At 56.1% G+C, this 14,363-nt stretch overlaps 1 protein-coding gene across 6 annotated transcripts in view; it reads left to right on the top strand.

The window, feature by feature from the left end:
• TXNRD2 (thioredoxin reductase 2) overlaps positions 1 to 14,363 on the top strand; it is a 46,701-nt gene that overhangs the window by 18,599 nt on the left and 13,739 nt on the right. For all 6 annotated transcript variants that reach the window (XM_037141424.2, XM_037141416.2, XM_037141436.2 and 3 more), the window contains 3 exons: positions 5,613 to 5,632; positions 6,426 to 6,517; positions 7,871 to 8,045. In XM_037141424.2, coding sequence (XP_036997319.2) covers positions 5,613 to 5,632; positions 6,426 to 6,517; positions 7,871 to 8,045 — 287 coding nt within the window. The remainder of the gene's footprint in view (positions 1 to 5,612; positions 5,633 to 6,425; positions 6,518 to 7,870; positions 8,046 to 14,363) is intronic.

Genomic DNA, 14,363 nt, shown 5'->3' with positions numbered 1-14,363 from the left:
ATTGTTTCCTGTTCATGAAGCATCTTTGTTCAGGACTGAGGCTGGGCTCCTTTCAATGGATACAATGTAGTTTATTTTTTATTTATTTTTCCACCATTCACGAGTTTCTCGTTATAAATGCTGCAACGAAAAACCTTTGGTGAGCCTCTTACACGTTACATGTACCTGTCAGCGTGTTTTCACAAGTAGAAACCTCAGGTCCAGGGCAGGTGCCCTTCATACCTTCGCACATCCTGGGGGGCTGCACTCTGTGTGTTTCCGCCTCCTGCCCCTTCCCCCTCCCCCCCCAGGTGAGCATCAGCTTTTCCATGAGCATGAAACGGAAAGGAGCCCCTGCTGCTCCTGCCAGGTGAGCCGCAGTTGCTTCTGCCTCAGGCCCGGCTGCGTCCCTCCCTGCATCTTTGCTCAAGCCCATGCAGGTTCGCAGGTCTGTGTCCGTTTGTCGCCTTCCACTGGTCCCCTAGGCTGTGGTTCGTCTTTTGACTTAGGATAGTTTTTCAAGCAGAAATCTTGTAATTTTTATGTGGTCACATTGATCATTTTTTCTCTTTATGCATCATTTCTGGATTTCTGTTCTTTTATCTTGGACTATTCAGCAGGTTGAACATGACTTGGTTTTATTTGCGTTTGCTACTATTAGTGATCTTTTTGTGTATTTATTGGCCATTTAAAGTTGAGTGTCTCTATGTGAGTTTGTGTGTGAATATCTGTGTATGCACACATGTGTGTAAATTGTCAGCTTGGTGTTTGGCCTGCTTTCTGTCTGGTTTTTCTTTTCCTTCACTTATCTCTCTCCTATCTTCCAGCTGGTTTGCATATTAGGGCTGTGATCCCATGTCGTTTACATTGCAGGCTTTCTCAGCTTGTCATGTCTTTTAACTTGTGCAAAGTACAAATGTTGGGTTTTTTTTTTTAATGAAACTTAGATCTCTTTTTACACTTAATGGCTTTTAGATTTATTGCATGTTCAGAAAGGCCTGCACCACCCCCAAGATTGTTTTTGAAAAAAAGCTCCTGTATTTTCCCTCAGGGCCTCTACCCTTCAGACGTGGCTTCGTATCCTTGGGTGTTTGCAGCTCATCTGTGGGGTGGTGAGGTGCAGACCAGGCCGCTGGAGTCCAGGGTCACTGCCCGCCCAGACCCTCTAGCCAGTCTGAAAGTGCTTTCCAGAGTGAGTCCCTGTCTTGCTCTGGCTCTCGACTCTGGTTTTCCTGAAACTCGGGCGGGAATGCCTGGCATCATCATCCTCAGGCCAGGCCAGGGAGGGAGGCCGGGGGGCGGTGGGTACCGGCAGCTTGCAGCAAGGTGGCCTTGGCTTGGGCTGCTCCTCTGAGGCTCTGTGCTGGGGGCAGTGGCCCAGTTGGCCAGGAAGACACGGCCCCAGATACTTTGGTCAGGAAAGAAACTGCAGTGTTTATTTTCTTCAGAAAAAAAAAAAAATTAGAAGGTTTTTTTTTTTTAAACAAGCTCTTTCGTTTAGAAGGAATCTAGGTATGTTATTGTTTAAGAAAAAAGTGTTTGCAATGTATCAGTCACCCGTTTCGTTGTGAGCATGATTTATGTGAGGAAATGGTTTTTTTAAAAAAATTAAGCTGGAGATATATCCCTGTACGATGCTTCTGTGAAAATGCAGCTTTTGTCCGGTGCTGTTAATGCAAGTTGTAACAGTGTGATATGGGAGGCAGTGTTTACATGTTACATTCCTCCGCGCAGTCAAAATAAGCCCGCAGGGTCTACAGTAGCATTTCTGTATTTTATCAGCTTGGGCTGGGGCTGAGGGGGAGGCCTCTGCTCACACTTGGAGGGGCTGTTTCTGCCAGATTTATTTGCCTTATAAATATTCCCCGTGTTTATTTTAACTCGCCTTTAAAATGGAGCTGAAATTAATATGGACCTGAGGGCTGCCCCCTGGCCCTGAGTGCCTCCCGTCACCGGGCGGGATGTTTCTACTCGGCCCCATCAAGGAGGCCCAGCCGGTGGCCGGGAGTGCCCAGCGTGCCTGGCCTCCTGCAGCCGGTGCGGTGTCCAGTGACCGGCTCCCCACGGCCCGTTGGAGGCCTCGGGTGGGCACGCCCAGCCCCAGGTTTCTTGTGGGTTCTGCAGCCTATACCTCCCTCCCTCTTCTTCTCTCTGGGGCGATGTGGCGTGGGCAGCAACGGGGACCTTCTTCAGGGGTGCGTCTGCCTGGGGCACAAGGACCAGCCGCTTCAGATCTGACAACGGAGCCCATGGTGGGGCCCGCCGCCTTCGGCCTCCTGCGGTTGCTCCACGCTGCCCTTGCTGCTCCTTGGACCCCTGTGGCCACAGTGGTGTCCTGGCCTCATGGATATGTGAGGAGCCTCCTTCCTAGCTTGTGCCTAGGTCTGTGGAAGCCTCATGGTAGAGGGGGGTGGCCAAGCCAGAGCCCAGTGGGTGGGAAACAGAATCAGCACCCTCACTACACAGCTGGATACCTGATTTGGAACCCCTGGAGGTGCTGCATCACATGTAGAAGACTGTGGCAAGTGCAGTGTGAGTTCCCAAGTTCATGGGCAGGACCCTGTGAGGCCAGGCGAAGCCTGGTTAGCACGTGTAGGGCCCAAGGCAGCAGGACTGCACAGGTTGGCATCCTCAGCTCCGCTGCCGAGCACCAGCTCCGTGTCTGGCCCGTTTGCCTGTTTCCTTATTCTTGCTTCTTAATTTTTCTGTGAAAATCCAGGATGGGTTGAAGACGTGTGGAGGGTTCTGGAGGAAGGACAGTGTCCTCTTGGCCCGTGGGAGCCCTTTTGGAAGGAATGGACAGGGGAATAACAGCTACTTTGGGAAGCTGTCCACCACCAGAGGAGGAAGTGGGGGCACAGAGGGGGTGCACAGCCTTACATGGGAAGTTTCAGAGGAGGTACTTAAGCCCCACTGCCTGGGGTTCACTCCAGGTTTTGAGGTCGGCTCTCTGCAGACCTGGACTCTGAGCTAGAGCTCTGGGCTAACTTCAGGGTCGGTCCTTCCTCTGACGGCAAAGGGGGCTGGAATGAGGCCAGAGACACCGGGGGCGGCCCTTCTCCCCCGCTGGACCTACTAGGCAACAGAGCTGCCATTTCCAGACAAGAACCAGGACCCTGCCACTCCCACTGCCCACTCGGGTAGCCTAGGTCCTCTTGAGGGTCTGCAGAGTGAGGAGCTGACCTACCTGCCCTGCAGCTGCCCAGCTTGCATGCCAGCCCAGATTGTGCCCTGTCCTGCGGCTGCTGCACAGCCTGATTCTCTCTCCCCTTGGGCCCTGGGGAGTGTGAAGCAGGGAGCGTTTCTGGAACTCGGGCTGATCTGATGCTGCTCCCAGAGCTGGTCGTGGAAGGAGCTTTTGTTTGGCCCTTCTTAAGTCTGCGGCTGATTAGGTACTGTAACCGTTTTCCTCTCTTCCTAACAGGGGAGAAGAACGTAAATTTTATTTTGCAGAGAACCACAGTTGTAGGAAAACGCTGCTGCTTTTCCCCCATTTTCTGTTTAACTCCCTTATTCATTTAGTGTGACACTCTTACACGCAGCAAAGGGAGATCAGCTGACTGCCTGGACCTGGCTACCAGGCTGAAAGCAACGCTGACCATCTATGTCCCAGAGCACGTCCCTGGCACTGAGAAGTGTAGGGCTCAGGGGCTGAGGAAGACACCTCCTCAGAGTGGCAGTAGTTACGGGGTCAGAGCCTTGAGGTGGCGTCCATTATGGGGCCAGGGTGTAGAGGCTCTGGCCTGGTGAACGCGGACCCAGGAACAGGCCCCCAGGCTGGGATGGGGCTGGCCCCCACCCCTCGTGCCGCCTCCCCGAGGCCCGTTTGGCATTTCCTGCGCTGGCAGGGCTGCCAAGGAGCCAGGTGCCTGCCGTGAGGCCCTCACTTCATGTGGGTATTCCCCTTGGGGAGCAGATCAGGGGCCTTCAGACTCGAGAGGCAGGTGGAGAGCTCTTTAAGCCAGGGCTTCATGGGCCTGAATTAAGGCTTTTGTTTCTGTTTCCTCCCCCCATTCAGATTTTGAACAAGAAAGCCTGCCCTGTGATTAGGCTAATTCCACTGTAGTTATATCTTCATGTAAAATGTTTGCACACTGAAAGGCACAGGGTATAACACTGCCCAGAACACGTGGAAAATGGAGTTGGGCTCCGAGAGCGCAGGTGGTGGTTCCGGTGTGGGCTGATGCCCTTGTTTTGGCATCCTAATGCAGCGGTAGGGCAGGTGTGTCCAGCCCTCAGAACCTCACTCATCCCCTCCCCCCTCAGGTCCAACAAGCCAGTCCCCTGACTTGCGAGGCTGCTCGCACCGCTGTCCTCCCTTGGCTGACCAGGGCCTGCATTGGTCACTGTGGCTTATTATCACAGTGACTTTGTATTATAATTTGGTATCTTAAAGTTCATACCTTTTACCATATCCATCAAGTCCAAAAAAAGTTGAGTTGGGGTTTGTCCCTTTTGGAAATATACCTGTGCCCGGACATGTACACGTGACACCACATGGGTGCCTGGGTCCCCGAGGCTTCCTTCTGTGCTGAGCTCACTGCACAGAGCCCACCAGTGACTCCACGGCTGTGTCTCCAGCTCTTGAGAGGAAGCCGTGCGCCAGCCGCTTCTCACAGGGCACCTGCGGGAGCGTTCCACGGGATACGCCACTTCTTGAAATGGAATTATATCATTAGTACCTGCCGGGATTAGAGCTGACATCGGGCTTATCCATCCTTACATCACCTCCTCTTGTTCAAAGGCTGAAGGAGTGATCTGACAAGCCCACCCACAGGTCTCCTCCCAGGCGGGGAGTTTTCACTGTGCACCGGGTTCCGTGCACGTGCGCGCGTGTGTGCGCGTGTGCGCATGCGTGTGAGTGTGTGTGTGTGCATGCAGAGTGTGGAGCTGAATTACAGGAGAGGGTTTGCACTGCTGTGGCAGATATTTTACTTGGTTCTGTCGGATCCCAGTGTCCTGTGCCTGTCCCTCCGCCCAGGTCCCTTCTTCATTGCTCCAAGGAGCTGTGTCCCCAGGCCCTGGGCCTGTGTGTGCTGGGGCTGGGTACGCAGGCGTCAGCCTTCCAGCCTGGCCCTCCATGATCCAAGACCATTCTGCCCTTAGACGATGCTTCCCAGGAGCCCCCACCCCCCACTGTCTGGTCCCCTCCCCACTCTGCAAAGCGCCTCTTGGTTGGTGCCCTGGCTTCAGGAGGTCCAGAGAGACCCCAGGGCAGAACTTACCTCCAGACAGAAGGAAAGCCCTTTGGCTTCCCCACCCGGGTTTTTCTCAACATCTCCACACAACTCGCATTGGCCCCACTTCCGGGGCCTTTTGTGGGACATGTGCTGTTTTGTCATCGGCCACTCATGTCCTTCACCGCCAGGCAATTTTCTGATCCAGTGACACTGTTTGTCATGTTGTACTTCACAGCTGCAGGCCCTGGGAAGTGGGTTTTGTACCTGGGACAAGCTGTTTGTGCAGTCGGCCTCCGCTGGCTCGTCAGCTGACCAAGGGCCTTGCACGAGTGAAGGCTGAGGGGCCCCATCCCCGAGGCGGAGCCCGCACTCGGAGCAGCTGCTTCTGCGTGACGGTGGGCCCCAAGTGAGACTCACTCCTGTTCTTTCTCTCCGTATCCACTCCTCTAATAGGTTGGTGGTCGGAGCCAGCTGTATCCTTTGCCGGAGTACAGGTGGCGCTGGGCTGCGCCTACAGTCCTGAAAGTGGAGGCCCAGGGCCCCCCGCCCCCATTGCTCTCCCTTCATCGGAAGTATACTCTGCTGCCTGGAAGTGGGCACTTACAGGGCCACTTGGGGTGGATGGCCTGTGCTCAGGGGACAATTTTAGGCTGACCTTTGCAGCAGGGGCTTCCTGGAGACCATTCCTGAGCCACACGCTGAGGCGGCGGGGCCGGCAGAGCCAGCTGGCCGCAGCCGTGGGGCAGGCGGTCCTCCCTGGAGAGCAGCCCCGCTCACTCAGGCCCACTCCTTCAGAGGAGCAGCAGAACCAAGGGAGGTCAGGACAGGAGCCACTGGAGGCTCTGGGGTCAGCAGGGGGGACATCGTGGGAAGATGAAAGCGCCGGGGCTGCCGGCCGAGGACACAGGCCAGAAGCGGCTGCCTTGCGTCTTTCACGGAGGGGGTGTTTCCTTTCTGTCACCACCCGGACCCCACAGAGTGGGCCCAGTCCCGGAGGCTGAGGTTAAACTCCAGGGAGTCTGGACAGGCGCCCCGTGGACGCAGAAGCCACCTGGCCCGTGGGTGCTGGAGGGAGCCCCTACCTCGTCCTGGACTGCATGTGAGAGATGGGGGCAGGGGGTGCCCTGCGGCTGGTGCTGGGAGACTCCTTCGGGCTGACTGGGGACTGGTGGGGAGTGGGCTGCTAGCGTAGGCCCTGGGGATCTTGCCACTTGATTCCCAAGGTCACGACCAGCTAGTTAGCATTCCTTAGCCTGCCTCTGGCAGACGTGGCCCTGGAGTGTGCCGGCTTCCTCACCGGGCTTGGGCTGGACACCACCGTCATGATCCGCAGCATCCCCCTGCGGGGCTTTGACCAGGTAACACCGGGGGGCCGGCTTCCACCCTGTGGCTCTGCTGTCCCCAGTTTGTGTCGTGTTTCCTCCCCAAACTGCCCCAGCCCAGGCAGGAGCAGGGGTGGGCTGGGTGTGTCTCAGTCTTTAGAAACTGGCCCTTGAGTTGAATGAGAAGGTTGTTCCTACAATATAAAACACCTGCCAGAGAGTGGCAGCAAGGGTTGTCACGTCGAGCATGTGGCAGCTCTGGGCAGGCTGGGCCAGCCTCTGAGACATTGGTCATTTCGTCAGTAAGTGGCAGGTGTATGTCAGTAGAAGTGCTGTCCCCCACCTCCTTGCTGAGCCCCTCTGGGGTCCAACGGGGGGGTGGGTGCCACGTCAGCGAGGGTAGCACCAGGCAAGGGAGCAGGTGGCAGACTGGCGAGGCCCTGGATGGCCACTTGGGAGGACAGCAGCTCCTGGCCCCAGGACTAGCCACCTGCCAGAGGCCGAGAGATGCAACTGTGAGCCAGGGTGGGCTGAGTACTTGGGGCACTAGCACGGCTTCTGAGGCCCACCAGCTCCACGCTCACTGTACAAAGGCAGGAACGGCCCCACGCTCAGGGAGCCCATTGCAGGCCCCCCGACAGCCGAGTGGCAGGAGCGCAGAGCGCCCCCTCGCCGGGGCTGCACCATGCAGGCTGTCCTCACACGAGGCTGGGATATAGACCCCCGTGCTGACAGCGAACGCACCCACGTGAACAGTATGTTGAGGTTTTTTTTTTTAACTAAAAACTCTCCAAGGAAGGGTCACCTGTTAAAGCCAGGTCTGGGGTTGTTGTTAAGATGTCAAAACCCTTCGTGCCCCACAAAAGGAGACAGATCACCATCGAGCACACGTCCCCACTGCTAGGCCTGCCCACCCTGCCTGGGTGATTCAGGCACTTGCCCCTTTGTGCTCTGCCCACCACATGCCATTTGCCCTTCATCTGTCACATTCATCTGCCACTTCACTGGGTGCAGAGTCCCCGAGTGTCTGCCATCAGGACACAGTGAAGAGAGTTAATCAGCATCTAAAGAAGAGCCCAAAGGTCAAGGGCATCCTAACTGGGGTCCTTAGAGTTGGAGCTGGCAGTGGGGGAAGGGGTGCCAGATGCTCTCCTGTCTCTTCTCTCAGCTCCACAGAGAACAAGGGGGCCCAGAGGTGGGAGGGATCTGCGTGGGGCCACATGGAAGAAGGGGTGAGGGCATGGAACCCTCTCCTTTGAACATACCCCACTTCTCCCCACCTCAGGGGCTTTTCAAGGAGGCAGGGGCCAGGTCCTCTCTTCCCAGCCATCAGTAGTGGCATCTTCACTGCCACCTGGTCCTCACAACATGTGTTCTTATGCTTTGCAGCAAATGTCATCCTTGGTCACGGATTACATGGCTTCTCATGGCACCCGATTTCTGAGGGGCTGCACCCCCTTGAGAGTGAGGAGGCTCCAGGACAGCCAGCTTCAGGTCACCTGGAAGGACCTCGCCTCTGGCAGGGAGGACATGGATACCTTCAACACTGTCCTGTGGGCCGTAGGTAAGGGTGTGCATTAATGCACGCACAAGCCACACGTGGAGAACGGTGGCCCCAGGGGCTCTGCCCATCCTGCCGGCTCTTAGGTGGGCTGGCTGCTGCAGAGTGCACCTCATGGGCCGTCGTAAAGACTCCTGGGATTGCTTTCGATACCTCCCAGTGGGTTGCTTTGAGCTCTGCAGGTCGTCACATGCTAGGAGGGTTCGTTTTACTGGCCTTTCCAGAAGTCACACTGCAGGTTTCCAAAGACGGCATCCAATGATAGGGCAGAGGCCTCAGGCCTTTTCCAGCCAGGCATGGGCTGTCTTCTCATCCTCCAGTTCTCTGAGAGGCCTGGGGGCAGCTCTTGGTGGGGGCAAAGCCTGAGCAAGTGTGGCTGTGCAGAACTAGCCTATTGCCCACCTTGCAGGACACGCTCCTTTCCAGGCTGGGCCCTTCCTGCACCCCTAGCCCAGCCTGCTTGAGGAGAAGGATGGAGAATGAGGGCGTGGGGTGCGGGAGAAGAGCCTGTCTCAGCGCCTGGACCTGGCTGGTCGGAGGGAGGGGAATGGGCTCTGGGGAAAGGCCTGGCACTGAATGGGAGGTCGTGCCATCAGGAGCTAGACCTCTGCTGGGACGCTTCTGCTGTGGCTTCTGGGGTTAGAGCGTTGTTTTCTTGATCATCTGTCAACTTGCAGGTTAGAAGCTGGAGCAATCCAGGTCTTGCTTGTTCTTGAGATTTGCGGTTTGAGGGCTTTTCTGTGTCCTGAGCCCGGTCAGTTGTGTTCCTGTGAGCCTGGGCTCAGAGTCCACGTGGCAACAGAACTGTGGTCAGGCTCCTTGTCCATGTCAGTGGAACCCGTGGTTACTGAGCGCCCAGGGTGCTGCCCTGTCGGGGTTCATTAAGGTCCGGCGGCCAGGTTCCGGTGCCGCCTGAGGTGCAGAGCACGTGGTTTCTGAGAAGCCTGTTCTCCCTGAGTTGCTCAGCACGATTGGAAATTGAAAGGTGAGCTGCACTCAGCGGAGTCAGAGCTCTTCCTTTTGTCTTGTCGATAGAGCAGACTGAGGAGCAAGGAAGCAGGTCAGAAATGCCCCAGAGTGAATTTAGTGCCTCTTCATCAAAATGCAATCAATTACCAAAGGAAATGTTCTTTGTTAGAAAAATATTTTATGTATATTTTAGAAAGGAGAGAAGGGAGGGAGAAGGAGAGGGAGAGAAACATCAATCCATTGCCTCCCAGACACCCCCAAGTGGGGACCTGGCCCACAACCCCAGCATGTGCCCTGACTGGGAATAGAACTGGTGACCCTTCAGCTCACAGGCCGGCACTCAGACCACTGGGCCACGCCAGCCAGGGCCTAAAGGAAATATTATTGATCAAATCGTAAAAGTAGATTTTAAGTAGGTTTATTCTGATGAACACTATGAAAGACTGTATAACTATTCAGACCCAGAAATGTAGATTGACGTTTAATATCTTTAACTCCATTCTAAACTGGGAGGTGGCCCTTTTCACCCTCCCATCCGCACCCCAGCAGTGCCCCTTCGACTTCCGGTGTCTCTCTGTGCCGCTGCATCCCTGGTCTCGGCCTTTGCACCGAGGTGCGAGCCCGTCCCCAGAGCTACCTGTGGAGGCCGTGCTGAGGGCAGCGGCTCAGAGGGTGAGGGGCTGTGCCCTCAGAAAGCCCGGGGGGCCCCCAGCTCCCAGATGGGGCCTGGCGGATGACAAGAAGCAAGGTCCCCCAACAGGCTGGCCTGCCCTCCCCCACCAGGAGTCCACTTTATTTTTTGTATTTTCGAAAAGAGCATCCCCAGACAGTCTGCCCAGGGTGATTGATGCTGGGGGTGTAAGCTTTTCACAGCCCTTGGCCTTTGACCTTGCTTCCCCAGGCGGCGCTGTGGTGGCGGCGGTTTCTGGCACGCCTTCTGGGGCTGCACGGGCATGTGCTGACTTTGCTGCTCGCTCCTGGGCCAGGTTTTGTAAACATCAGGAGCCACTTCCCAGTTTAACAACTGGGAATGTTTTCTGCCGGTTTACCCCGTAAGCCTTTAACCAGGCTCTATTTCTACTTGTAATAAAGGATGATCCAATTCAGGAGGTTAAAATAAAACACCTCAGGGGGCCACATGGCTGGCTCAACAGAGCTCTTGGACCGGACATCCCACCCCAGCAAGTGAGCTGGGTTTTGACATCAGTTAAAAACAGAAAAGGGAAGGACACCCCCAGTGCCCTGTGGACACACGCTGAGGGCTCTGCAAGGAGCTCCCGTGGGACCTAGCCCAGGAGCCCGTGTGCCTGATGCCTGGGCCACAGCTTGTGACGACAGTGGACACAGGGATGGCAAAGTGGGCCCTGCAGTCTGGAAGCCAAGGAGGACTCAGAGCCTCTTCCTCAGGCAGCCTTGATCTCCACGAGGTGGATTAAACACATTAGCAGTTAAAGCAGTTAATTGCTGTGCAGGGGGCCCCCTCATTGTTTGTCTCTGAATCACCCACCCACACCAGGTGTCTCAGATAATAGACTGGGAACTCGCAGTGAGGAGGATTTCCTGTCTGCAGATGTGCCGATTACAGTGCTGAGTGAAGACAGTCAGCCTGTGCTGCCGGCTCGAATTCACCCTGCACAGTTAACCAGTTGTGGCCTGAATCCCCTGCTGTTGGGGAAGCGGGAGCCGGCCAGGCATCGGGAGTGGACACCTCCGAGCATAAAAGCTTCCAAGCTGGTGGGCAGCTTTAGTTCAGCTTAGATTTTGCTTTAAAGCGTGGACGAAAGGCGTTTGGGTTGCAGCCTGAAAATCACGCACTGAAATGCCCCACTCCTCAGCATCTCCAGCCTCTCGGAAAGGTTCTGTGTTCCTCATTCGAGGGAAGGGTAAGGCTCTGGTGTATCCATCCCTGGGCCATGGGAGTCCTGCCCACCGTTGGAAGAGCCCGGATGGCTGTGTTCCCAGCGTGCATAGTGCCGGAAGGGCTGTCCCGGACCCGTCTCGGAGCCTCCACAGTCTGCTGGGTGAGACCTGGGGGAATCAGCCGCTAAAGTCGTTTCCTTCGCTCAGTATCTCAGCAGAAGAGCTGTTGTCGTCTCCCTGCGTGTACCACCCGCAGTTAGGTCACTTCTGACCTTCTAAAGAGAGTTTTATATCAAAGGAGCCAGCAGGCTCAGGCTCTTGGGCGCTAGAGGCCCAGCGTTCCAGCTTCCATCCACCACCACACTGGGGCCCCCACCACTAGCCACTCTGAGTGCAGCCCACCCACACGGCGTGTGTGCTTGGACCTCAGCCAGGGACAGGTGGTGCCCAGGGAGCCCATGATGGGGGCCCACCATGCCCAAGAAGGCGAGCGCACCTGCCCAGGATGGACTGCAGCCTGGGGCTCTTCTTTCTCTGCCCAGGGACTTGGCGTCTGGTGTGCATGCTAGCCATCCTCACTCAGCTATGGTCCTCCAATGGCTCCCACACACCACAGACACAGCTCACAAAAGACCTGAGGAATTTCCCCCATAGGGGGCAGGAGGCAAAGCAGAACTGAGCCCCCGAGGCTGGGGATTTGTGGGTGGAAGTGCTCCAATCCAGCGAGAAGGAAGAGGCAGTCCAGGGCCCTGGCTCCTCCTGAAGTCCAGGCACGCTGGGGAGGAGTTGGTAGCTGATTGGATGCAACCTGGTTGGTACAGGCCCCAGCCCAAAGCCAGCAGGCCTGTTCTCTGGGACCGAATCTTGCTGTGGCTATAGGAAAGCATGTGTGTGGCTCTCTTACTCCCATTGGGGACCCTGCAGTGGCCTGGCTGTCACAGGCTACATACAGAAGACTGCTTTGTGACAGATACCTCAATTCACCCAGTACCAGCCCCTTCTTTCAAGGTAAAGGGGCTGGCTTTGAAGAATGCAGTGCCCTGCTCCTGACATGCTAATGCCTTTTCATGTTATAGCAAATGTTAAGTTTGTGATTACTGACATCAGGGAGACCCAGATCAGCTTGTGTATGTGGTTCATTTTGTAGGAAAAGAAGACAGTAATGGAGCTCACGCCTATGGGCACCCTTCACAGGCCCAGGAAGGGGCCACAGCCTTCCCCACCGCACTGTGTGGCCACTGCCCCCGAAGCAGCGCCGTTGGCTCCATGGTCTTTGTTTCCCCCTCCCCAGCTTGCAGTGGCACTAACCCACGGCAGGAGGGGCGGCAGGAAAACAGCACCCTGGGCTCCCAGGCTGGCCTCTCGCCCTCTGCTTGGGATGAGCACACTGCCAGTGACAGCGGGCTGTGCGGGGCCAGCTTCTCCTTGTGTCCCCGTCACCTTGCCCCATAGCCATCAGACCCAACCGGCCCGCCTTGGGGCTCCTGGAGTCAGGTGGGGTCTTTTCTCCAAGTCACATGCAGGACTTATGGTTGGAACTTAGTGGCAACCAGTTAGGAAAAAAGGAAAACAAACCTAAGTGAAAGCTCCCCTAGAGGTAAATGGGCACAGTGCGTACGTATTTGTGGGCACATCTGAATTCTGCAAGTGCCACGTGCAGCAGCCAACCAGCAGGAAAATTATATCTGTCATTGTTAAAACTGTAATTGCTACCTGCTGTGGAGCCTGTTCCTTCCTGGGGGCGGTCCGGCGGACTCGGCTGTAGCCAGACCTGAGCCGGAGGTTTCACTGAGGCCAAGGGCTGGCGGTAAGGCCAAGTGTGGCTTGTCTTACACGATGTCAGCTCGCACACAGGTTTAAACAGGAAAGACCTGTGTGTTCCCCAAGGATTGAGCTCGCCCCACTTGGTTAAGGAGCCTTAGAGGTAGAAGACTCCCTCCTAATGGCCTGGGGGACACTGGTAGACGCTGGTGGTCGCAGCAAGCAGCTGGCCTCAGGTCACACGAAGGTCCTGGGGCTCAATCATTCATTCAGCAAACACTGAGCCCTGCCTGAGGCAGTGAGACCAGCAGGATAGCTGCTCTCCTCTATCCCCTGGAGGCTTACAACTGTGGGTAGGATCTGGGACCCACTGAGAAGGGGCCTGTTGAGAAAATTAAAGAAGCCCTTTGCTGTTGGTATGATTTTCCCTTAAGTCTCAAGGATGACAAGATACATACACATTTTTGAAAAGTAGGTCTCCAGAAATCCAACCAGACTTTCCAAAGGTGTGAGTTCCCTTTTATACCTGGTCCATGGTGCGTCACAGGCTTGGCACGGTGGGAGTGGCCAGCCCTGGGGGGGCCACATGCCCCTGAGGAGGGTCACCCAGGGGGCTCTCTATGAGCTGCTGCTGGGCCCTCACCATCCTGTCCAGCCTCCTGGGCTCCCGGGCTCCTGGCACTGAGCTTCCAGCTGCTTCCTTTAAATCCTTGCTGCGTATGTCTGATCACAGGCCCTCCTTCGCCCTGTCGTCCTCCTGCTGGTGCTTAAATCTGCCCTCGTTACACGGATTGCCCTTCACTCATCAGAACATGTGCTCCAGGCAGGCGTGAAATTGGAGGGAATGCCCTTCTTCCCGTAATGGATGAGAGAGGCACGTGAAACTGCATGTGCCCGGTGGTCTGCATCCCTGTGTCCAGCAGAGCAGGTCGTCATTGACCACCAGCTGCCTTCGGAGGGGTTTCCGGCCTCCAGCCTCCAGCCCCCAGCTGGATGGACGAGTGTGGCGGCCAATGAGCAGCGGCAGCTGGTGGGGCCATCAGAGGGCTGGCCTGGTCCAGTTGTGCCAAGAACACTTGGGCCCAATGCTGATTCTCCACCCTTTCGGGGCCTGGGGTGCCCTGGGTGGTGGGCGCTGGGAAGGAGGGACTGTTTCCCCTCAGAGACACCAGGGGTTACATGATCCTCCAGAGAGACTCTGGCCAGCAGATAAGGCCGGGCCTGAGAGGGAGGCGGCTCCAAGGGCAGAGATGTGCGGGCCCATGCACACATTTGTGCAGGTGGTGGTCGCCTCTGCGGAGGAAGCAAGAACATCTGTTTGTACCTGGAATTTTCATGTTCTCGTTTGCTGTAACAACAGCAGAGTGTCATATGTGTATTTCATAAGAAGCTCTTTCCTACACGTTAAGAAAGTCGTGAAAATATCTGTAAATGATTGAGAAAAGACAGGAACTGACAATTCACAAGGAAATAGAGTTCATCAATGCATGGCCAAAAAATAATTTTACTAGTAGAGATCAGCACAGAGAGAGCAGAGCGCCACCGCTCCCCCCCGCCCCCCACACCCGTTGGGAAGGAGCAGAGCCTAAGAAGGGTCCCTGGGGGTTCAGCCTCCTGCCCTGCCCTGCCCCACCTGCCTGGTGGCCCTCTTCTGTGGACCTGCCCCCAGGAACTAAACTGACAGGTGGATAAACCGCCATCTCCATCCCAGTGGTATCCAGGGAGCAGAGA

This window comes from Artibeus jamaicensis, unplaced genomic scaffold (genome assembly GCF_021234435.1).
Source record: "Artibeus jamaicensis isolate MK-2021 breed Jamaican fruit bat unplaced genomic scaffold, CSHL_Jam_final contig_1128, whole genome shotgun sequence".
Classification (NCBI taxonomy): Eukaryota; Metazoa; Chordata; class Mammalia; order Chiroptera; family Phyllostomidae; genus Artibeus; species Artibeus jamaicensis.
The sequence above is the reverse complement of the archived record's forward strand: the minus strand, read 5'-3'. Positions and strand labels throughout refer to the sequence as shown.